The sequence below is a fragment of the Aythya fuligula genome, chromosome 15 (assembly GCF_009819795.1).
Source record: "Aythya fuligula isolate bAytFul2 chromosome 15, bAytFul2.pri, whole genome shotgun sequence".
NCBI classification, from domain to species: domain Eukaryota; kingdom Metazoa; phylum Chordata; class Aves; order Anseriformes; family Anatidae; genus Aythya; species Aythya fuligula.
The window spans coordinates 4,613,199-4,638,147 of record NC_045573.1 but is presented as its reverse complement, the minus strand read 5'-3'; the positions used below and the strand labels follow the sequence as shown (position 1 = coordinate 4,638,147).

Below are 24,949 nucleotides of genomic sequence, written 5' to 3'. Positions count from 1 at the left end.
CTTTCAAACATTAATAATGTGAAAAACACAGCAGCAGAAAGTTAGATGTAAGCTGACATAAATGACTTCTGGAAGACAGCATTAGTTAAAAAAATGATATGCATAGAAGTAAGAGAAGAGCAGAAAAGCACAGTCATGTAAGTTAACATGAACTGACCCAGCCCACCTGGGAGACACCCCCAACATCAGAAGCTTGTCACCACGACAGTGCAGCAGTTAATGTAGTGAGGGCAACCAGGCCAGATGTTTTGCTTGGATTCTCTATTTTTATTGCAAGCTGCTGCATGCTGGCCTGAGCTACCAAGACAGGGGACATGGGATGAACACAGAGGCAGAGATAAGTTTGTTTGTTAATAAATGCATCTTAAAAAGGAGGGATATGGCAGGGGATGAAAGATCTAAGGATAATGAGATGTGTACCTCTTCATCCGTAGGTCAGATTTTATTGCATTTCAGATCAGCAACTGTGCAAGTCATAATTATCTGATCAGTTTTATTGAATCAATTTGGCAGTCTCAGTGCAGTGTCTGATGTATAGAGGAAAAAATGTAAAATCCCTAAGAGATTTAGGAGTCCTAGTCCCACTCATTTTTTGGTGGAACTTAAACTCTCTGAGGAGTCGAGTGCTTCTGAAAATGGGATGTGGTCTTCTAAGTCATGTACACACTTTTGAAAATATTATACTAGCTGGCCACAGCACAGTGTGACACTCACTGGTCTCCTTGCTGTCAGTCATGGCAGAGAGGTCAAGGACTGAGTGGCTCACAGCGATTACTGGCTTATGAAATTCTCCTTTTCCTCTTCTCAGAACAGTCCCTCCTGTTGAGAGCAGGCATGTTGGCAGGCAATGATGTTGTACAGAAATACAGATTTCAGTGGAGAAACAGAGAACCTTGCTGCCTAGAGAAGGCACAATAGAATTTTCCACAAGTAAAAAAGATGGTAAAAATTGAGAGACATACAAATTAATACAATACAGAGGCAGGGAAAAACTAAATGAAACATTGGCAGATCTGGAAAGATCTGATGTGTCACTGGGACTGTGGAGTCTTTTCATTTTTTCTTTCTGTAAGTGCCAAGACTAAAAGAAAACCCACAAAACTGTTAAACAGGACTGGATTTAAAGAGGAAGTGAAAATTGTCATTTTAATTAATGCCAGGAATTACAGCTATTCTCTTCCCTTCTGATTGAAATGGTCACAGAGAAACAGGGCTACAGAGCTGCCTCGGCCACCAGCGGTAGTGTTTCTTTTGCTACCATACAGCTTCCTTACTGGAGTATTTTTGGAACCTCACCTCGGGATGGGTGCAGGACACGTCTCAATTCCATATCCTTTAGTCTAATCCTCATGCTTTATTTCTCTTAGATTTCACTTATTTGGTCTCATCAGAAGTGTTTGATGGGCCAAATGTGAACCGTGTCTTTACATAATAAATTACCCTAAGCTTCTTTGCAAGATCTTTGTCCTTCTGACTTGCTAAACAGCTGCTGTCCATTAAAAGATGCTGGTGGGTCAGAAGCTGTGGTGGTGGCTGTGGTCCGATCCACACCCTAGATCCCCAGCATCTGAGACGTTGGCTGTTCAGCACAGTTCCAGTTCCATTCCATACACGCATTCTGCCAGTAGCAAGTCCCCAGCCAGCAAGGGTGAAACAGAAGAGAGCACTGGGCACTGCATCAGAGAATTCTGTGAGCCCCTGCTCCACCTGGATATGTCCTCTTGTCACCAAAGAGCTTCATTTTACTTATTTTTTTATAGCTGATCTTCATCTACCCAGATGGTTTTACGCTGCTCTTCTCCAATCTTGTCTTTTATTACTCGGATAAGATCCTCAATACTGCTCCATGCATCTGCCTCTACAGAGGCATAAAGGCATGGCAGTGCCTCCAGTTCTTTCTCTTTCAGACGGCACATTCGTAAAAACTCATCTTCGGTCTCTGGCTTTGGCAGTAGTTTCCTGTATCAAATGAGCAGACCAAAAATAAATGTCTTGCACTGTAAGTGAATCCCGTAGTCCCAGCTGCCCTATCAAGAATTTATTTTCTACTGATTATATACAAGCAATAAAAGCAGTGGAGAATACAGCTACTCCAGGTCTATCCCCCCCCTCACCTCCATCCTGCCCCCAAGGAAAAATACTTGCTATGGGAAAATAATTTAAGAGGGCTGAATGTAGGGAGAGTGCAAGTGTTTGTGAACTTTCCTCTTACAGCTAGTGTTACCTTAAGAAATGCTGTGGGAGTGTTAAGCATAGAGAAAAAGACATATTCTTCAGTTTTATCCTCCCACAATGATCACTGCTATCAGGCACAGTGAAAGAATGTAAAATTTGGGGAATTCCTTCTTCTTCCTGGTCAATATTTCAGGAAGGAGACATGGTAGGAAACAATGCACACACAGACACCAGATGAAGAAAGAAGAGCACCTGCATTTCTCTCAGTGATAACATTATTGGACTTGAGAATCACTCACTGAATAAGACAGAATATCAAATATGCAAAAGGTTTGATATTTTACCTGAACCTCTTGATGTTTTTCTCTGAGACTCTGATAAAGAGAACAATAGGATATATCTTGGCTTTGATTAAATCCTTTGTGCAGCTTATTCCAGCTTCCAGTAGACAATGCTTATTCTAAAAACAAAGTCATAACAGCGTTACAAAGGAACATTCATTGCTGTAGAATCTTGAGATAAAGGTATCCATACCTTATGGGGTCAGCTGAAAAGCTCTCCATTTACCATTGAACTGATTTAAAACCTTTTAATCAAATATACTTTTAAAGTCCCAACTCCTCCTACTGGTTTACAACTAGCCAGTCAAATAAAAGTGAAGCTTAATAGCTTTCTGAAAAGGTTTTAAATAGAAATTGATTGATCTAAAATTGAAGAGTGTGATAAAAGTTTTACATATATACACAAACACACACATGGTCTTTGTTCAGAGAGAACATCTACTGCAACTACTTGTATGAGAAAAAACATCACTTTAATTCTCCTTTTCTCCATGCTGTGCATCAAATCTACTCTACTTGATATGAGATCTCTGTCTTTGACATCGTTATCTTTGTACTGTACACCCCTGTGTCTGTGTTTCAGGCTATCCTTTCTTTTGTCTCGGTCCTTGTATCTCTTACTCTCTCGCGCATTCACATATACTTACAATACGAAAAGGAACTGAATAAGGGATGAAGCACAGAAAATGAAAGGATATTTTGCTGCATCCATGTGGGTCATCACAGGGAATGAGTGAGAATATAAAAGGATATAGCTGAGGATGAAAAGGAAAAGGAAAAGCAGGAGCACAAATAAAAGCCATGTGAGAGAATAAATACAAATCTAAGATTTAAGGTGGGCAAGAAAAAGAACATGCAACTATAAATTGGTCAATCTCTCATTCAAGAAGAAACACACACTGCAGACAGATTCACAGACAGCTGATGGAATGGATACAGAGTACTCTCAGCACCTTGGCAGTGACAGCCTCAATATTGGCAGGTACAATGCATTCATATGTGTTCAGATTCTTTTCTCTGCTGAAGATGATAGTCTCCATCTTTTGCTTCCTTAAGAACTCTTCCTTTGTTACAATATCTGGTAGGAGAAGTGGATGAGGACAAAAATCATGATTACAACAGCAGTACACCTAACAACTGTCCAATAGTACTTCACCCAGGATGTCAGGATGGTTCAGGGAAAGAAGATGAACAATGAATTGTCTTCTTAACAGCTGCCTCATTTCTTCCATTAAATTCAATTAAAGCTTAATCTGATCACAGCTGAGCACCTCAGCTATATCCTGCACCAATGAGTCCTTGGGCAATTACCACAACACTATGAAGGCATTAAATTAAAACAGTAAATACAATTCCAGCACCTCATGTTACAGAGTAACATTACAGGGCTAAAGGATGCTGAGAAATGCTAAAAAAAGAAGGTCGCTTCGGTACAGGATCCTAAAACATGGATTTAGTGTTCCAACATTTGTGTTTAAAGTTTCAAAAAATTTTGGCTTAGGTTGCAATGTGTGGTACTGGTCCCCTTGTGAATTGCAGCTCTACATCAAAGCTTTTGTTTTATATTGCAAGACAGGGGATATTTATTATGATACTTAACTTTTCAGTTTCTCTGTCTGGATAACTATAAGACTGTACTATGTGGTGGGTATTCAATATTAGTGTAAAAATGAAACGTCAGCTGTGTTTAATGCTGTGTTGTATACAATCCTGCCCTACAGCAATCACAGTACTGCATATTGCTTTAATAGTAAATACTTAGAATGGAAGAAAATCAGTCTTTCAAGCAGATCAAATGCACAATCTTCACAGCCTTGGACGAGATAGAAACATAAAATCGCTCTAGGGAAGATATTCCTCATAATAGCAAATACTAGAAACAAATTAATCAAAATTTCACATTGCCTAGATATGCAGTATGCAAACAGTATGCAAACAGAAAGAGCACTCACAGCATTTCAGTCTCTGAGGGGCATCCTAGCAACCACACCGCATACACATGGATAATATTCACAGACACAGAATCTCATAACTGTGTGCATTGGCTGTCTCAAAGACATTCAAATATCTCAGTCTCAAAAAACAAGATTTGTAGTTTTACACCACTCTGATATGACTTAAAAACCTCATGCAGCGTGCAATAGGGCATGCCCTTGTGTATGTGCACATACGTGTATGCTCGTATCTCCAACACCAAGGGTTGGCAGTCTTTATCCCATTACCTGGCTTGCATATGTTGAATTCCAGGGCGCCTCCAGAGTTCAGAAGCTTCTGTACCAAGGTCTTGGCAAGCATGGTGGGGGTGAAAAGAACGGGGCGCCTGCGCTCACAGTGGATGGGTCTCACCAAGCTATAAGGGATCAGGCTGAGCCTCTTATTGATTTCACTTTCAGAATCCAAATCTGAGTAGAAAACAAGACATTCATGCTGGCATTTCCTCTCCATCAGTATTTGGAGAAAAAAAAGAAGAAACTTGTGAACCAGAAATTACATGGTTATTCATGCTGGTTCTCCTTTCTCTAATGCCAGGGTTATCCTTACTATATATCCAGTAGTAAAATGTCCGGTCTAACACTAAATAATTCAAGTGCGTTTTGCTTTCATGAGAGCATTTCATTAACAGAAGACTTGCTAGGAGAATCTTTCTGCTAATAAGTTAATTGCTTTAGACAAAGAGCAAGAGAGAACCTGGGAAGAACTGCCAACAAAACAGGAAGTTTCAGTGTTGTAAGCTTGCTCATGAAGGCTTGGTTCCCCAAAGTACTTTTAGTAAAATCAGTCTTTTGGTAACAAACACTGCCTAATTTTTGCACAGAGTAGAACAGAGAAGCTAGTAATAGGGAAGTCCTATAACATTTTTTAAAGCCATGCAGTTAGTTACACAGTAGGCCTTCATACCAGCACCCCATGTGTAAAAGCTATCATTATTTTATATCCATACCTTCCAGTTTATCAGGTGAGGGTTTCTTTGCTTCAGATGAGGTCCGTGCCAGACCAGAGGGCCAGCCAGTGACGATACGGACTCGCTCATTGCTATTCATGCGCTTATATTTGTTTTCAGACCTGCTGACAAACTGAAAAGGTGAACAAAGAGATTTGACCCTCATTACTTATGTTCTTTATTCTCCTATGCATTCATCAGTCCACGCTTGTTATCTGTGAGATCTGAATTACCTATGTCTATCAAAGACAAAACTCCATGGATCTGCAGACTAAATTCTAAGTCTCTTTAAATATCATAGATCTGATTCACAGCCTTTGTTAATGCCCTTTGGGATTTCTTATTTTCTCCTCTGCTCTTAAGTGGCATGCTTTTCTTTTCCTTGGCAGAGCTCGCTGCTATCATGAGTCAAAGCACTGATGTATCCACAGCAGATTAACACACACACACTGAGTATCTGCACAACAGCATTGCAGATCATACCCACAGCTCTGCCCCTTCTGTGTACCACAGAGAAGTCTTTATGCAACCTCTATACCTGAGGTAGAGTTTCTGGGGAGATTAGGATAGCCTGAGAATATCTGTTATTCAGATCTACTATTTTAGACATGCCACTGAGTGTTTAAACTTTATTACCTGTAATATTTGACCCAAAAGAAAGCTTGCTCTGGACAGGCGAGGGCTGGCTTTTGGGTCATTTGGTGGTGCAGGCTCCTCTGGCTGCAATGTATTCTAGTGAAAAAAATATATATATTTTTTAATCATAGCATCAGAGAAACAGAACAAGCAGAAGCAGATATTTTGTATTTCCAAGTAAAAGGGATAGTGACTGATTTATATCTACCCCAAATACAATGTTCTAAACAAGCTATAGCACTTCGGTTACTGCTCTTCCACATTCCTTTCTTCACAGGCGATTGCACTCCACAGTTTATGATGGAGGTAATTTCTGTATCAAGAAATAGCATGCAAAGCTTTTGCTCTCACTGGCATCGCTGCTGGTGCTCTCCATCCCTTTGATGAGTGAGGACTGGAGTACAGGATGAATGCATAGCACAACCTTGACTGAAATCAAATAATGTGGCTCCAGTGTCTCTGCAAATGTTAGAAGCGTGTATGTCTCCTAAGCTCCATTAAAAGTTCTAGAAAAGAACTCTGGTAAGTAATACATCATGAAGTTAGTTTTTAATTGTGGAAAGATCGAATCCTTGGGGTTAAAGAAAGAAAAATAAAAGTTCTTTCACTGACGGAAAAGAAGAAACTGGCAGGGCTGTTGTGTGTGAAGACTTGAAAATCCCATTTTTCTCCATGGCGTGTAGGTTGGGAGACAAACATTTTTCTAATGTGGGACAATAACAGCTCTTTGGATTAGACAATTGTTCACAGCAGGAAAGAAATAATTCCGATTATTAACTCCAAGGACACAGCTTCTTCCTCATACGGATGTGATGTTGTGTTAGAGGCTTATGGGAAGAGAAGAATGAAAGGGATTAACTATGACACAGAACAGATACTATACTTTTAAAGTGTTCTACCTTATAGCAGGAAGGGTTAATAGTGCACTGGAGGTAGGTACATTGCCAGAGACAATATTATTTCAAGCAAACGTAGGTAACCCATTACCTGAGACAATCAAAACCTACACAGAGTGTAAATAGGAATTCCCATAAAATTAACATGATGAACAACAACTACCTGTGGAGTAATGGATTTTAAAAAGACCTTGTTTGTAGGTCCTTACCCGGAGTGCCCGAAGGGTATTATATGAGCTTTCTGTCTCATCTCTGCTTCCTCTGTGCATCAACCGCTGCAGCTTCACCAGAAGAAGTTGCTGGGCTCTGAAAGAAAGGATGAAATCTCATAGATCAAGAAGCCTTTGAAACCCCTTAGAAAAAAGGCTGAACTGCAATGGGTCTGTGCTGACAGAAAAGATTAAATAGAAATAGCAGTGAGGACTGAATAAATGACATAGTAAATACAGGAATAAAATAATGAGCAGGACTGCAGTGCAGTTAAGGATTAAAGAATCTCCATGATGTATTTTCTTATGCTTCTTTTTCAGAAACCCACATTATTCTTTTGGGTGAGATGTGCAGCCTCCTTTCTAAAGTTTTACAGCTCATATTACAGCTTAACACCACCTGGTCTTTTCCTAAAAATGAAGACATACACTTCTTTTCTACAGCAGCTATTAACTTTCCTATTTACAGAACCACTGCTCTCAGTCATGGTCACTCTGCATTACACTCACCTGCTGTAGCTGGGGATGGTCCCTGTTTCCAGATCCCTGTCCGTGAAAGGATCAACTCTGGCACATAGCCACTCATACTTTCCCTGGTACATGGTGTCAAGAATATGAACAATCTCATCACATTTCACTGACAGGGAACAGCAGTCCAGCTGGCTGGAGATGTTCAAATTCAAGCGGATATGAAACGAGTCCCCCGATGTGATAAGCCCTTCTTCCAGTTCTGACAGCAGCTTTCGGTAACCTGCAGCAATAAAGAAAGGGGCAAAGCATGATCAGCCACTGGTCAAAACCTCAGCACTGCTGTATTCTGGGGCATCCTCTGAGAGAAGTCCAGCAGAAACTTCAGAGACTCCTCTGAGAGAGGGTTTGTACCTCTAGAGTGCTAGTTGCACCAGTTACAGCAAGGTTATGGGTCTGCACCTTAAAGACACCAACAGGGCATTGGTTCAGAAACAGGTCATGCTGTTAGTATCAGTATCTGTGAGAATATTCCCATTGTCGTGATACCTATAACAGATAACCCTACTTTCAGTGCTCCAAACTCGACCTGTAAAACAGAGAACTTCTCAGCAAAGATGCAGACATAGCTGTAACTCTATCCTGTGAGTACAGCTTGAGTTTTGCCACCAGTTTTAATGACAAGCTATTCCCTTTATTATTACCCCTAATTGGCACTCCCACAAACTATAACATGCTTTATCTACCATTAAGCAGTGCTCAAAAATTTACAATATTTTTTCCTACCTTTGAAAACATAAAAGAAAAGCAAAGACATCACTTCCTGTGTGATTTATTCAGCTGAAATTCTCTAACCAGAATAAATAAATAAAACCTGAACATTCATCTATACTGGTAAAAAATGTATTTGGGAATGTAATTTTTGATTCACAACCCCAAAGTATCATCACAAGCCTTGAACACTAAAATCAAATTCTATCCATCACACACAAACTCCAGATGTTAAGGAAAAGATAAAGCCACAAAGGTAATAAACAGGGCAACTCCATCAGGTAAAATGCTAAATGGACTTTGGCTAGATAAAAGACGATTCAGGTCACCACACTGTATTACAGAAAATGGTATATAAAAATAAGTTTCTGTTTTGTGAGTCATGTAGTTATTGGCCCACCATGTAAATTCTTCAGAGTCCTGTAGCGACAAGCATACGGGCTTTTTTTGTTTGTTTGTTTGTTTTCAGTTCATAGCTAAATCTGGAGCAGTTACACAGGATAACTAATATGGGTGGACATGCTTCAGATTTATGCCAATATAAAAGATATTTTGGTTCTGTTATTCTCATCCACACTAGTTAGTACAATAGACCTGGAGCTATTAGAGATGAGAAATACTTTTGGTCTTACCTTCGTGATTTGATTTATACTGGAGTGTTACTGGACCACTGCATCTCTGAATTGTCCAGTGAACTTCTTCCTTTGTGCAAGTATCCAAGGGAACACTCTGATTTTCTCCTTTGATGCAGCCTTCCAACTAGATATGAAAGAAATATTACTATCCAGTGCAGGTTCAATCTCTGAGTCCATTATACCATTTTTAAAGCGGCATAATCTTCTCATTAATCAATCCAGACACTTTGCTATCAAGATGCAGATTATGTTCCAATTACGTAGTTTCTTTTCTCTCAAATTAGGAATGTTAGCAGTCATGGACTCAAGCTGCAGGTCTTTGATAAATCAAGTAGTAAGTAGTGCAAGAATATCAGTTGTTTTTTGTTTGTTTGTTTGTTTGTTTCCCTCTGAGGTATTTTAATGGGATAAAAAGGTTTGGGATCATTGGCAATGGAGGGAAAACTCTAAGCAATAAGCAACTTAGCAGAAACATCACTGAAGTGCTTACATGATGCTGGGTACAGCTATGCAGCTGTGCAGCCCTTCTTCCCGTTCATATTGCAGCTGTATACATTTCTGTCTCATTGCACATCCAGTGCCAGTTAAATAATGGTTTAGGAGTCATCATGCTGAGCTAAGTAGCATGAACTTCCTTTCAGGCAACTACTGGGAAGCTGAGAGCAACTCCCACTCTACTCTTTTCAGAAGGGCAGAGCATTTAGGAAAGTGTCAGTTACTCTCATCTCTTCCATACAGAAGTAGTGTAAAGTGAAAAGGAGTATGTGTCTCTGTGTTGGATGTCCATAAATGCTATTCTCCCATAATTTCATAGTCAATATCAGATTATTTTTTTCTCTAAAAGAATTGTATGGTTTGCCATTAACACAAGGTGAAGGAAGACACGAAGGAAAGTATTGTGATGAGCGTGATGTGCAGGTGCACAGACATTTAATGCTGTGTGTTGATTATTTTATTCTTACCAGTAGGAGTTGGTGTCCCTCCCGAAGACCTGCTTTCTCTGCAAGTGATTCTGTCTTGACAGAGCTAATAAAGCTCCCTTTATCGTTACCTCCAACAAGAGTGATTTCTGAATTGAGACTGTCTCCATTCAGTGTTATGCGCTGGATGGTATGGCAGGAGTTTCTGATGCGACCAACTGATGTGACAGAGGGACGAAAGGGTCTGTGTTTGTGAAAGGAAGTAAGAGTTACACTGTTATCTCATCTTTTAACCACCAATCCAGAGTTAAATGCATGCATGATAAATGAGAGACATATAAATAAGCTTTTAATGTTATCAAGTATTGGAATATAAGGGCTCTAAAAGAAATTCTTCTTATTACTGCCTAAGTTCTAGAGAACAGCAACTGCTTCAAGTACTCAGATGTATAATGGCAACCTCACCTAGGAACTTGGAGAAAGATAAGAAGAACACAGGGATAAATTTAAATTTCCAGAACATGTTGTCCACCTTGAAGTTTTTGAAATTTTAAGGTGATTTTCAATGTATTACAGGATATGAAAGTAGTTCAAAATAATGTTATACTGCTGTCAACATAAAGAAGTAAAGACTTAGCACAATACCATGAGATCTTTGTGTCAAGTGACAACTTGTGACATGGTATTCCTGTCAATATATATCTCCAGTAACTAATAGATCAATGGGGGTCTCTGTTTTTGACAGGTAAACTGGCATCTCAAATACCTTTCCAGAGAGAATTTTCTAAATATGGAGTTGACATGCTCAAGCTCATAGGCATCCAGGCCTTCTGACTGATGAGAAGAGGAGGAGGAGTGAACTGAAGGAGCTCCATGTGAGTGTCTGTCATGACTGTCATCTGAAAAGAGTAACAAAAATGAAAATGAGTCCAAGACAGAGTGACAAAGATGGAAGAGGTGAAAATGGAAGTTTGATCCTAGCCAAAACTGAATGAGGAAATTCTTGATAAGAGCCATGATTCACCTCTATAGACCATGGCAAGGAATTCCAGTCTTTCTTACTAGACCTACCCACTCGCTCTTACAGATCCATTCAGTTTGGATGGGATCTCTGGAGACTGCCTAATCAACTCCCCTGCTCATAGAAAGGTTAAACAGAGGGGAATGCTCAGGACTTGGTCCAGCTGAGGTTTGTGTATCTCCCGCCACGGAGGCACCTCAATCTCTCCAGACAACCTCATTCCACTGCATGATTGATCTTGCAGTAAAAAAGTTTTTTTTTTTTTCTTTTTTTTCTTTTTTTTTCTAATAAGTGTTAACGCTTAAGTTTGTATCCCTTGCTTCTTGTCCTCTCACTGGGTAGTTATATACTTCTCAGTGCTGTCTTTATATTTGCCCCTCTCAGTCTGATGCTTTCCTTATTTTAAGGTTTGCTTTCTTTTTATGATGATCTGACTTGATTTTTTTTTTTTTTTTCCAGACTATGTGTCCCATCTTATCTGGTATATTGATAATTTGACAGTACCTGTAGCAGGTAAACTCATCACATCTCACAGTTAAACTATATGATATCCTCTTTCTTACCATCTAGCTCCAAAGCATCAAATCCAAAGCTGTCATTGTCTTCTTCAACCAGGCTGGAATTAAAAACAAAGGTAAGATAACAGAAGAGAGAGAAAAAGATGTTCACTTTCCCATTTTCAGCAGATTTCATTAAGTTCTGAAGGAGGAAACTTTTCAGTGACAAAGAAAAATGTTGGAGGTGTTAGATAAGGCAACAGCACAGCTTAAAAAAAAAAAAAAAAGGAATAATGACATGTTTAAGAGCAATTTAGCTGCTTGTTTTAAAGTACTTGAAGGACTTTATAACAGCTTAATGGTACCTCACATGGTTATTTAGATGCCTACAGTAACAGAATGGCAAGGTGTACCAAGTGTTTGCAAAGAAACTCATGCCACAGCTCTAGTCCCAGCCTAGCTCCCACTAACACTACTTAGATAAAACCTTTGCTTTTGAGGGTGACTGGAATGGGCAGCCTTATAACTAAACAGAAAAAATGCACCAAAATTTTGCTCTTAAGGGGATATTGGTGATGTCCAGCCAAGTGATTTGTCTGCTTCACCAGAAAGACTTCATTAAAGTGTGTCCTTCGGTTGCAAAACTGTCTAAATAACAGCTTGTTGTTTTTCCCATTCAGAATGATTTGTAGGTCTCCTGTGGAGCTGATATTCTTCATAGTTGGCTTTAGGTAAAGGGTGAATTTCTTCAGTCAGTCTGGGGAGAATCAGCTATTTTTACACCATGCATAAGCAAGGAAATAATATACCATTTCTTACATATTGAACTATGATCTCACCTTTTTCACACAAATCAAGATCAGATGAACTGTGAAAACCACAACCTGGCATGCGAATAGCAATTATTTTGGATTATGTTAACAAACAAATTTAAAAAAAACCTTTGCAGGCTGATTATAAAGTTATAAACTACGGTGGAATTTTGGGCATACTCTCAAGATACTTGACTTTAGTGCTTACTAGCTCAAGAAAATAACGCCACACTCAGACCTTGCTAAGCCAGAGTACTGATATTTCTGATACAAACACCAATGCTGTTGACACCAACACCAAAACACTATTTCTAAGTATCACTTTGCTATAAAGCTTTCAGAGAAGGGGTCAATGCCATTCAGATGTCTGTGAGACAGACAAGATTAGGGATGAATGGCCGCAGCCCAAAAGCATTTAGGAAGTTACCCCCACTTCCTAACAGAAACTCTCCAGCTAGAGACACACAAAAGGACATTTAAGGCCCTTTTTACTCCCTCATTGTGCCACCAGGTTTTGGACATACTTTACCAGCTACCTACCTGCAATGAGGGGCATCTTCTTTGCAGCGTCGGACAATCGAGTCATTTCCTGGAGGCTCAGGAGTGGTAGACATGATACTGTCATTGCGATTTCTCAGGGTTTGCTTTTAAAAAACATCAGCAAAAGAAAGGATGTCTGTATTAAACATGGTATCATTTTTAATTTACAGAAGCATTAGTCTGTTAGCTTGCCAGTAGTATTCTGCACTGAGAAACATATCCAAAAGTACGAAAAAATGATTATAGACTCACATTCATATGTTCCAGCATTATAGCTATATGTTCAGATTGTATGATGGCAAAATACCTTTTTCTGTGAGTGGATTTACTGAAGAATTTTAACTTTATCCTTGATATGCAGAATAAATATTGCACAGCTGACATACAGGATGAAGAGGGTGAGAAGCAGAATGTAAACACATATATACATATATTTCTAGACATACACATAGTAGGAATGAGGAAGAAAAATACAGATCTCTATAGAGTCAATTATTAATCTAGTACACTGGTTTGGAGTCTCAACTTTAAATTGTACTGCAGGGATGATAGTGTAAGTCATCGAAGTATCCAACAGACATTCCAAAGAATATTCCTAAAACAGCTAAGCTTATTACGAGTGGCAGGGAGTTCTTTCCTGGCTATTCTTGGGTATAATTTTAATTTCCTGGGGGCAGCATTTTTCACGGTGTTCTAGAAAGATGTTTTGTTCTTTGTTATTAACACTCTGCAAGAGCACTCTCTCTGTCTGCTTGTCCTGCTGTGTCAGTGCTCACATATGTATAATGGAATATCTACCTTGAGAGATTATGGGGATACAGCAAGCAGGGAAGAAATGGTTTGGCTATGGCATGCAGAAACTTCCAGCTGTGATCTGCACCCCTTTTCTCACTCACTGTTACTTACGGACAGAAGAAGCATTAGAGAAATCAAAAAAAAAAAAAAAAAAAAAAGTATAACCTGAAAATTTTCTTACATTACAAAGCAGCTTTCAAAGAGAATCTCATCTTCCTAACAGCAAATGTGAAACGGTATAAGGAGACAGTGAGAGGTCATAAATACCTCTAAAATAATTGTCAATAAACATAGAGCAGTTCTGTAATTTTGGAAAAGGCTAATCACATGGTTCTAACAAAATGCTGGTAAAAGGATTAAGAGAGCTTCTGACAAAGGTCTTGAATTTGATCACAGCTGGGATGCTAGTGAAGCGATAACACCGCGTTGCAGAAGCTCTCAGCCACGTTAGGAGAGAAGGTTGCAGACAGGCAAGGGGCATCAGAAGGCTCCTTACAATTTTGCTGACTTCACAGCTGCTGATGGAAACAGAATTAGAGGAACTAGTGTCTGTGCGGCCATTGCTGGCATCAGCCCCATCTTCATCCTGTGCTCTGACTGCTGCGCTTACAGATGACAGAGAAAAATACAGACAGCAAAGAAAATGATGTTAGATCACTTTCAATACAGAATCTTTCACAGATTTGCAACAACACCTAAGATTATCTTTCCATTTCAGTTTATCATGTTTGTCCTTCCTGTACTGGACAGAGGCTGCAGGAGGCACTCGGCAGCACTGGCACCCTTTCCTGCCCTGGGACAGAAATGCACACCACGCTGAACAGCCTCTTGCCAACCATTCCTTTCAATTCTTTCCTGCACTTTTTTGTTAGCTCTACAAATACTAAATACCAGATTAGAGAAGGATTGTTTTATTCCTTTGTGTTTTACCTTCATCATCTGGATCTGACAATCTGCATTAAGGCTGACTCACTGAATTAATTTTTTTTTTCTTTTTTTACAACCAAAAATTTACCGCTGGGACCAGGAAGTCTGAGATCCTTCAGCAGCCCCAGGTTAATGTCTCTGTGGATTTCCTCCCTTCTCCAGCACCTCTAATTCAAACTAACTTTGCCATCACCTAATACTAAACATACATACGATGTGTTACAGTAGGAAACCACGTTTACCTTGTTATTTTGTACAACAGCTACCATGCTGCAGCAGATAAAAATAAAGGAAGTGCCGCTTAAGATCTTTGCTTTGAGAACAGTGTTAGCTAAATAAGAGGAATTAGGAGTATACAGCAACTAATTTGGTAACTTGGCAGCTGGCTGATGGGTGGGTCAACCCTCCCCCACTCCAGCCTTTGCAATGCTTTAGATTTAAAAAATAATTTCTAAAAAGTCCTTCCTTTTTGCTGAAGGACAAGGAAACTCATTAGATGATCACTAGATTGGGGTCTATACAGCTCAAAGGATTTTTCCAACAGCCAAAAGAGAATAGTATCACTTTTAGTACAGGTATCACAAAACAGCCTTTACAATTTTTATAAGCTAAAAGGAAAATTAAGTAAACTGAAAATTTAGTTACTGAATGCAATATTGTGTGCTTGTAGAGGTATCTCTGGATGGAGAGGTTGATTGAGTAGAACACTTGACTACTTCAGATTATGACATTAGTCACTGTGAGATACACTCTCTGTTTTACTGGCTTGGACTTGGTTAAGAACATCCAGAATTGGAATGTTTGTTAAAATAACTTAAAGAGATGGAATGAATGAGACAAAGCAACAGAAAAGGAATAAGGACATAGGTGCTCTTTCTGACCTTGAAACTCTGATGTTGTTTTCATGCCGACAGGGGATTTAGCTCTTGGATTTATCTATAAGAAAGAGGACAAAAATCAAAACAAATGCAGTATATTTGCCACTTACTGTAAAAAAGAGATTTTCACCCCCCTTTTCACTGTTGTGCTGCATATTTGTCCTCATTTAAACAACAGGACCTCAAACTTTGAAGATATTTAGGTATCTAAATGTCACTTCCATGAATGGGATTTATCTACCTAACTACTTTCAAAATCTGGCCTAAATGTATTGCAATTTCCAGAATCTGCTGAGGGAACAAAGTAAGAAAAAAAAAGCTAAGTGGGTGCCTTGGGACTGGTTTCAGGCAGCTGTTAATACAACAGGCATCCTTTTGGAGCATGAAATGTAAAAAATGCAGCTCTATTGCCATAAGTAATAATGACAGTAAAAGCTCAGAAAGGTTATGAAGGGCAGGGAGAATTCAAATGCAGATGAAAGGGAAGAGAAGCTCAAAACCCCAAATGTTAGACTGTATATTTTTTACAATTCATGAACATAGCATCAGATAATAGCAGTGTGAATGCGGCTAGTTGGTGAAATCATGGACCTAACTCATGCTACCCCTTACTTTTGAGTGAGAGGAAATTGCCGTAATTTAATTCTAAATTAGACAGTTAATTTGACTCTAGATTGTGTCCATTTCTTTGTATTATTTCTACCTATTGATGTGAGCTTTTCCACCAATGCTTCAATTTCCACCTTTAGTTCCTTGTGTGCTAGACTTCCGGCATTATGTCATTTTTTTTCACTACTGTTAAGGAGGCAACGAATCAATTTATTGACAGCGCTCCAAGAATGTGAATGAACAGCAGAAGCAAGGAGAATATGGAGAAAAGGGACAGAAAATGGTCAATGAAACCTGATTAAATCTGCTCCTCAAGACACAAATCACCACAGGGTAAAAACTGACAGTATTATACAAATCTGTTCCTATCTTTATAGCACAGTGCTCCAGAGGCATAACCACAACATGTATCATCTCTTTGTTCTAACAGTCCCTGCACTGTACCATTCCAGACTGATATTAAAACATACCTGGATTCCCTTTAGGTTCACTCTTCTCTTGAGTCGAGCTTGATCAGGCAAGAAGAATTTGTTGTCTTCTGGAGACTCTTCAGAAGTGGAGGAGTCATCTGCTTCCTGACCATTGGCTTTTGGGCTAGAAGTCCCAAAGGTCTGGGAGATAATGGTAATGGGTAGATTCCTTGGCAAACTCTAAAGATCAGAGGGAAACACTACTGAGAAGAGTTTGGTACAATTGCTCATGACTTCCCTTTAGAGTAATCTGATAGAATTTTCTGTGACTTGAGTGCTTCAGCTCACATAGAATGTGGTCCAGTCCCAAAAAAGTAACTCAGATTGACATCTGTGGGTATTTTTGTCTACTGGAACAAATTCCTCAAAAAGAATTCACAATTTCTACCCCAGTGCAGAAATTCATTCTTTCTACAATTTTTCCCATCCATTTTAAATCAAGATGTGAAATTCCAGCCTTTGAGAAGCTATGTGTGTGACGTGGATAACTTGAACCCCATTGCACTGAAAAAATTTTCAGAGCGTTGGCATTTAGTAGAAGTAGATTTTTTAGTTAATTAATGGAGGAAATAAATGGAGTCCTCTCTTCCTTCCATATTATATTGTTTTACAAGTGAAGTCTTAAATAAATAACTCATGTTTGTCTTTCTCAACCCTACCTGGTCATGAAAATTATTGTCCTTAGAGAGCCGTCGGAGTTTGCACTCTAGGTTAACAATGCAAGCTTCTTTCCGAACCACTTCAATTCGGAGTTCATCATTTCTCTCCTCCAGCTCTCGAATCTGCTTCCTGTATTTATCTTTTTCAATCAGACAATGTGAATACTGTGTCTGAGCCTCATCACGTGAGCGGAATGCCTGCAGTGGAGAGAAGAAACCTGTTTTGTATCTGGGCACCAGATACTTTCTCCCGGTGGTTTTGTTTGTAAGGCATTTGGAATGGGGACTTCAGAAATTGTAACCATCCACCAATTAACACAGCAGTGAAGACCAGGACGTGCCACAGTAGTACCATTTAAAAATATGATGATGAGGGTGGTTCATCTCCAGTTCTCTCTGGGTTGGTGGCAAAATACTCCAGAGTGCAAATTGTATGGACACTAATATGAAGCCTGCAGTAGTTGTTAAGATCTCAAGAGGATGCTACTCTGTGGTAACAACCCAATATCATCCTGCGTATAATTATTATAATGCAAATTCCAATGAGTAGAGTTTCTTGTAAATGTTTATGCTTTAATGGTATTTTGGGTCCAATTACCCACAGTCCCCCAAAGTGACACAGAAGAGATACAGGCTTTTGCTACTAATTTTCCCCACTTTAACTGTTAGATACCTGGTCTCGCTCCTTTTCCACCTCTTCTAGCTGTATCATCACAGTGTTCATACGGTGCTTGTACATCTCACAGTCTTTTCCTAGCGTTGAACACTTTAACTCCAAATCTTCTTTCTCTTCAAGATACTGGAAAATGGCAGACCATTAACTACTACTGCTCTAAAAGATCTTTTGGGTACTAGCCTGAAATATCCTGTTTCTTTCCATCCTTTCCTTTCTCACCTTATCTCTTAAGTCCTCCACATGACGAATCTCCTCTTGGAGATTAAAGATCTTGTTGACCAACTCATGACGATCTTCTAGTGCCTCCTTACGGTCATGTTCCAGAATATCCAAAATGGCTTTGTCCGAATCTGGTAAACTCCGCTTGTCAGCCTGATGAAAGACATTTTTATGAGACAGGCCAGGGAAAGAGAAAAGAATATTGTAGGGGAAAAAAGAAACAAAGATGGTAACAAACAAGAGGAATATAAAATGAACATGGTATTGCAATGGGAAAGCAGCAGAAGAGATGGACATTTGTTCATATTTTAAAATACTGTCAGAGAAGATGAATAAAGTCTGTCTTGCTGTCAGAATAGTCTGATGAAGGAACAGTTTTACTGTTTTATTGTACTGGCTATAATTTGATCCATTTTGGATGCAGTCACAATTCTTCACTCCAAGCCCTGCATTTAAAATTCTTCTCTATTAATCAGCTCTCACTGAACACAAAATTCACCCTTTGCCAAAGAGCAGGGCCTAAGAAAACATTCAGAGGAATTTTTAAAGCATGCATAGGCTTTAGAGGGCTATGCTTAGAGAATATTAAACATGCTCAAATTCGCTTGTACCACAGCTTCATTTTCTATGGTGTCCAGCAATATTTTTTCTTTCAGATTTAAAATTAACAAGATTACCAGAGCAGGTTCCAACAAATAAACTGTCATCCAAAATTAACAATGAATGCAAGATGAAAAAGGCACAAAATGCAAGCAAGTAACATGCATATTTATTTTTAAAATACCTAGACTAAGTTGGAGATTTCAGTGACATTTCGGTTACCTAATAAAGTAAATATTTCTAAAACAAACTGCCTTTTGTTCATTTATATTTTCACTTAGGAGAATTACAACCCTATTTTTAGACATTTAGTGATAATTCATCTATTACTTTAGGTGCTACATGTATAAGACCATTTCAATCAATATGAGAGAGTCTACATGGACCAGAACTCCCAGAACCTTCTACACCACATGCTTTTTCAACCTTTGAATTGGATTTGTATTAAAACTAAGAACTGTTAGGCACTGCTAAAGGCTACAGCCATGTTCTGAAATGTTTTCTATTGATAATTTTTAAAGTGTTATTTTAAAAGGCCACTAGTCTTGCCCAGCAAAGCGCTGATCACTTTCACATATATCCTAATACTTGGCTATGCTTTTCGAAGTGTAATGCAGTGCTAAATTAGCTGCGTATCAACCTTGTTCCCAATTTTGTTTCCCAAAAAAGGGCTGGTTAAGCTCCTTGTGCAAGTTACAGCAGTTCTTTATGGGGCATTCTGGAAATCAGTGACCACCCAAGTTCAGAAACCTTTATTATGCTTTGCTTCATCAGGACTTTTTGGCACAAGTGGGGCAATAGCATAGAACAGGGTACACAGGGACAGTGTCAAAAATTTCTAGGCTGGCTAATAGGCCCAGCTTTGTACTGACCTACTGGTAAAAAGGACCACGGCAGGATTAAAACATGGAGTTGAATGCTCATTAATTAAGCAGCTGCACTCTGCACCTTGAAAGAGCCAATTTCTCAACAGCTTGACTTATCAGACGACAATATTTTTTGTAGCAGAGACCATGCCAACTTCTCCTGTTCATAGTTTCTAGTTTCCCCACTGTGGACTCAACCCCCTGTGCCTTACTAAAACTGTGTGGGAGCTGTCACCACCAGCTGCTTCTCTGTCTACACTCCCAGCCTCCTCCAGATATTTAGATACTGTGAAGCAGGCTGTGAAAAATGGAGTATGTGAGACAGTATGGGAGGTGAGTGTGGGGATGCCTGGAGGCAAGGAGCAGTCAAAGGCTGCTGATTCCATCATCTGGGTAAGCAGGCAGGGTAAGTTGAAGTGTGTAGCTTTCTTCAGTGTAGTACTCTGCATTTATACCTGAATGATGGACTGTAACTCCTGGATTTTAGTCTTCATCATCTCATTTTCCCGCTCCAGCTCCAGCACCTGTTCCTTTTTGGGTCGGTTTTCAATATCGTTTTTCAGTTTCAGTGACTGGTTCCTCTCCAGTTTACATTCTTCTTCCACCTTGTTCAAGCGATGTTTCAGCTGGTCAATCTAGAACAGCCAGGGAGCAGTGAAAAGGAGAAATAAGAAAGGAAAGAAATCATTTCTAGCTCTGGCAGTGACTGTTTTGGAAACACTCTCACTTTCAGGTGAAAACATACTGTCATAGGTGGAAAAAATAACTTAAACTGCGAATGCTAACAAGCAGCAGATAATTGTGTATATATGTGTGTGTGGTGAAAGTCCAGTATTGAACTTTTGAACTCTCAAGCAGAAGCCTGCTACTTGCTCGCTGTAACTGGTATGGACTGGTTGCAAATTTTGATAAATTTGGGACTAAAAAAGCATCACATCCTTGATCCTATAATAAATAGAGATTCAAGACAGAACTACTGCTTAGGAGGATGACCACACATTGTGCTTCTGCACATAAACTATTTGGATTGGGAATAAAGGGGGGCTTGGGATTCTGGATAGAATAGAGGGGTTCCCAAAAAGTAACTTGAGAAGGAATGGAGTGTGGAAAGAAGAAGGTGATGATCTTGGCTGGAGGAAAAACCTGGAAGTGGTGGAGTATCCTGGAGATCAGAGATGCATGGATATGAATGCCAGGGAAAACCTGAAAACCCAGCATCCTTGGCCAGTAACACCTGCGACTGGTGACTGCAAGCAGCAGAAACTGACACAAATTTCTGCCTGAGCTTCCTGCACCAGCAGCGATCTCCATGCAGAGTAGGAGCACTGAGCCTGATAAAAGGCAGCACCAAGGGAGGGGAACAAATGACTGTGTGAAAAAGCAAAGTGGCATAAAATGTCTAATCTCTTTGGTTCTAAAATAAACCTCAGTATCCATATCCACTGTGGGTAGTTGTTTACTTTGTCTCACCTGTGACACACACACAAGAATAAATTTTAGTGCACTTGAAACAATTCTGTTTTCTAAATGGCCCCAAGATATTTCAATATTCTATATGAGACTTTTTCAGTAAAACACTGTAATGCAAACCTGGATAACTGTCTTAATACATTATTGAGCGAAAAGCTAAAATTATTATTCTAGCAAACAATTATGTTTTTAAAATTTTGCTTTTATGTATGTTATTTTCTCCTAATCCATTATAAGTATGTAAATTACCTGCCATTAATACACATCACTGCAGTAGGCATTTCTGTACAGTGGTGCCCCTAATCATCTGGACAAGCAAAGCGAATGAGAGCTCTACATCTCTCTACTGTCAGGGAAGGTCTCTTTTTGCCACATGCCACCGGCATCCTCCATTACTATTCCTGATTAAAGGTACCCAGAGCATTTCTCTCACCTCTAGCTGGAGGTCTCGGCTTCTTATCACAGCCATGCTCTTCTCGTCACTCAGCTGGGCATATCTCATGGCCAGATTGTAGTTCTCATCCTTCACCTTGACCAGCTCATCATTGTAGTTGTTCCTTTCCTCCTTCATCTTATTGTATCTCTCCTGAAAGGTCAGCAGCTCTATCTTGTTCAGCTTTAGTTGTTTTCTCTCATCCTCCAACTGGCGAGATTTTGCCAAGAGTTCATAGCGCTGCACATCTTTTGCCTTTACTTGCTGCTGAAGCTTAATGATCTCATTCATTAGGAAATGGGTAAGGCCTTCATGTCCCTCCTCCACTGAAATGTGTGAACAGTTTATCAATTTCTTTTAAAGTAACTTAAGTAGGGTCAGCAAAACTGAATAAGAAATAAGTATCCCAAATTATATACAGAGATGTAGCCTATGTACAAATACATACACATTTATATATCTAACTGGGAACAGTACAAGTATTACACAGCGTACTATTACCAGAATCACAATATACATGCATACAGCTTTGCTTAGATAGAATATGAAGCCTTAAAATTTGTCTTGTTGCAGCTGAGCTGACATGCCTATGGAAATAGCACAAACATTGTAAAATGGATCTGTACAAATACAATTAATCTGAATCCTTCAGATTTTCTGCATGTGTCACTCATCCACGTAAATTAAGTCTGCTGTTCCAGTGCTTCTTCTCTTGAGACCTCTTGTAATGGCTGTCACTTCATTGGAAGCTCTACAGCCCCATTCATACAACTGGGATCTTCCTTTTCTTTGTACCTCAGCTGTTGCTCGTTCCTTGTGCATTGAAAAGGACTGAAAAACTGCACAATGCTACTAAAACACTAGCTTTTATTCGCACTTCTTGCCTAAAAGATCAAACCCAGTCTTCAAGATAGTCCTCATTTCAATAGGCTTTGGGACTGATTTTACTCACCAACAATAGTGGAAAATCTCCTTGTGGGTTCCTTCCCTGTCACCAGTTTGTAGAGCTCAGGGTAGTAAAACTCCAGACTCTCCAAGAAAACCACATAGCCCCTTTGGCCCTTGGTGTGAAGAATGTCCAGTAGCCGCCCTGAGAACAACCCACAGGGAACAGACTGAGAGGTGACTTAACAGCACTATGAGTAGCATAAGCAAGCGGCGTATCCCTGAAGTTAAATCTCTTTAAGGTTTGTCTCTGACACAGCAATGCACTGTGGAAAATCTGGCTGATTAATTGAGTTCAGCTGAACTCATGAAGTAATGCCACACATTCTTTATGTTTGCGCTGATCGTTATTCTGAAGGTGTGCAAGCAAATTTGTCGCTGGAACAGGAATTTCAAAAGATGCCTTATTCAGTGCAGCTTTTACCAGGCAGTACTGAAATGCTAGGATGGTAGACCCTTCGGTGACAAATCACGAAGCACCACAAGACAGCTGAAAATCTACCCTTGGAATGACAAGGGCTGCTGCTTGTGTTAAATGAAATATTTGCCAAGGCTGTGATGGGAACATGTACCCCACAAGCTCTGGTCTGCACAACACTGGCAAGAGTCATTGTTATCAAAATAACAGCAGCAGATTCCCCCTCTTCACATTAAACCTCCCATAAATGGGATATATGGTTTCCATTTGACAATCTGTAACTTGCTACGGGCTCCCTCTAGACTTAGCAAAGTAATACCATTCAAACAGGGATACAGATGTAGCCATTCATAAAATAATTACCTGCTCGGTTAATTTTGGAGGGCAGCATAAGCGAGTTAAGCACCTCATCTTCATCTTGCTCATCGATTACTTTACACTGCCGCAGGTAGGGGGTCAGTTTGGCAGGATTGATGTACCGGCTCAGCATGTGCCGGTTGCATTCCACGTTCTCCCACAAAGCTTCCTCCTCATCTTTCAGTGTCTCCAGGCAGTCATCCATCTCCAGCTCTCCTCCTTAACAAGGGAAACAATTGGCAAATGAACATCAAACAGGACAGTTTCTATCCTGTTTTTGTTTTGGTTTGTTTTGGTTTTGTGCTTCCATGTCATATAGAATGAGCTTAAAATCACTTCTGACTAATGCTGAGTCTGCCCTATATTGAAACTGTTTGAACTGAAGTGCAGCCTGTCCACAGCTCATCTGGAAAGTGACAGTTCAGACAAGAGCTATCTTGAGTCTATGAACTATTGTGTATTGCTCTCTGGTGATGAATCTGTAGCTCAGCTAACTCCATGAAGGTCTCCTGAAGTCAGAGAATCCCTCTTCATAATAGAAGCAATAGTAAAGGACGTGGTGCGATGCAAGAAAGGGTATGAACATACAAAGCTCAGAACAAAGACAAATACTCACTGCAGGAAGCTACGGCTTTCATTCTCATCTCCCCTGCTCCTCTCAGCTGTACTGATTTGAACATGCAACTTCCCTGCATATCTGTGACAAGCCAAATGATGAAAATAACTATACCTAAAGAAGAGTTAACTCATAGGCAAGTAGTTATGCATGCCTGCCTCCCGGAGCTGTGTGTGTACTGATGGACATGTGGGCACGAATGCCAGTACCCGTGAGTTCAGACCTTGCCTCTCTCTGCATGAGTGGATAGGTATGAGCATTGTATCACTGAAGCCTGAAAACGTTCTTGGCTCATGCAAAAGCTATCACATGATCTTTGAGTGCTTGCTAAGCAATTTCCTGCCAACTCCTAATTTGTAACCATCTCATTAGAGAAGGTTACAAGGCGGGCAACAAGGTGAAAAAAAACTTGTAGTAAAGCTAAGTTAATAGTAAGGAAACTGTAAAAATCTTTCCCTCTTAAATTTGTGATAAATGTCAGATCTCAAAAAAGTCTCATTTTTACATTCTTGCTTTTTCAAGATCTTGCAATCCAGGTGGCACATGGAAGTTAAGCTTCTGTTTCAAGAGTTATTTTAGCCTATCAGAGACCATGGTATAAGAAGAATGTGCAGTTCTTAGGTCATAAGAGTTGAGATCAGTGCTTTATGAGGCTTTGGTGGTAATCAGTAACTAAAGCAAGGTGTTTTTCTTGGACCAGAAAAGCTCTCTGCATTGTGTTATAATTTCCTCAGCTTCCAACTTTAGGAACTGCAAAGCATGATACATTACACTGAACGTCACTGGGCAGAACCAGCTATTATTCTGTATAGCCAGAGGCGATTAACTCCTCATTTTGGAAACTAAAAATGCAAGTGCTAATCTTCTAGATAATGTGTTTGTCAGTGTTCTATCATAATAAAATGCAAAATAGTCCTACAAAAACGCATGTTCCTTGCCTTGTGCTTTCAAATGTCTTCCCAAATTGTCCAGAATTCTAGGCTGGGGTTCAATGTCTCTATGAGAAAAAATTGAATGAGTTCCTCATATCATGGACAGGTTATGGGAGAAGTGCCAGAAGCTTTGCTGTTCTCTCTTGTACTCCAGTAGCTCTTGCAGAATTTTTTTCTTTGTAATTTCATATCCCAGGAACCATTTTTTAGCATTAGC

The 24,949-nt window shown here is 39.6% G+C and overlaps 1 protein-coding gene across 1 annotated transcript in view; it reads right to left on the bottom strand.

Annotated features, from left to right (window-relative positions):
- Positions 1–838: 838 nt before the first annotated feature.
- CARD11 (caspase recruitment domain family member 11) overlaps positions 839–24,949 on the bottom strand; it is a 44,086-nt gene continuing 19,975 nt past the window's right edge. The window contains exons 2-24 of the mRNA XM_032197638.1: positions 23,191–23,403; positions 22,417–22,554; positions 21,465–21,790; positions 20,017–20,196; positions 18,096–18,248; positions 17,874–17,999; positions 17,201–17,398; positions 16,542–16,721; positions 15,466–15,520; positions 14,154–14,257; positions 12,863–12,966; positions 11,577–11,629; positions 10,759–10,891; positions 10,035–10,236; positions 9,070–9,196; positions 7,709–7,949; positions 7,199–7,295; positions 6,094–6,189; positions 5,458–5,590; positions 4,739–4,918; positions 3,470–3,594; positions 2,520–2,635; positions 839–1,959 (exon numbers count right to left, since the gene is read on the bottom strand). Coding sequence (XP_032053529.1) covers positions 1,755–1,959; positions 2,520–2,635; positions 3,470–3,594; positions 4,739–4,918; positions 5,458–5,590; positions 6,094–6,189; positions 7,199–7,295; positions 7,709–7,949; positions 9,070–9,196; positions 10,035–10,236; positions 10,759–10,891; positions 11,577–11,629; positions 12,863–12,966; positions 14,154–14,257; positions 15,466–15,520; positions 16,542–16,721; positions 17,201–17,398; positions 17,874–17,999; positions 18,096–18,248; positions 20,017–20,196; positions 21,465–21,790; positions 22,417–22,554; positions 23,191–23,403 — 3,485 coding nt within the window. The 3' untranslated portion in view covers positions 839–1,754. The remainder of the gene's footprint in view (positions 1,960–2,519; positions 2,636–3,469; positions 3,595–4,738; positions 4,919–5,457; positions 5,591–6,093; positions 6,190–7,198; positions 7,296–7,708; positions 7,950–9,069; positions 9,197–10,034; positions 10,237–10,758; positions 10,892–11,576; positions 11,630–12,862; positions 12,967–14,153; positions 14,258–15,465; positions 15,521–16,541; positions 16,722–17,200; positions 17,399–17,873; positions 18,000–18,095; positions 18,249–20,016; positions 20,197–21,464; positions 21,791–22,416; positions 22,555–23,190; positions 23,404–24,949) is intronic.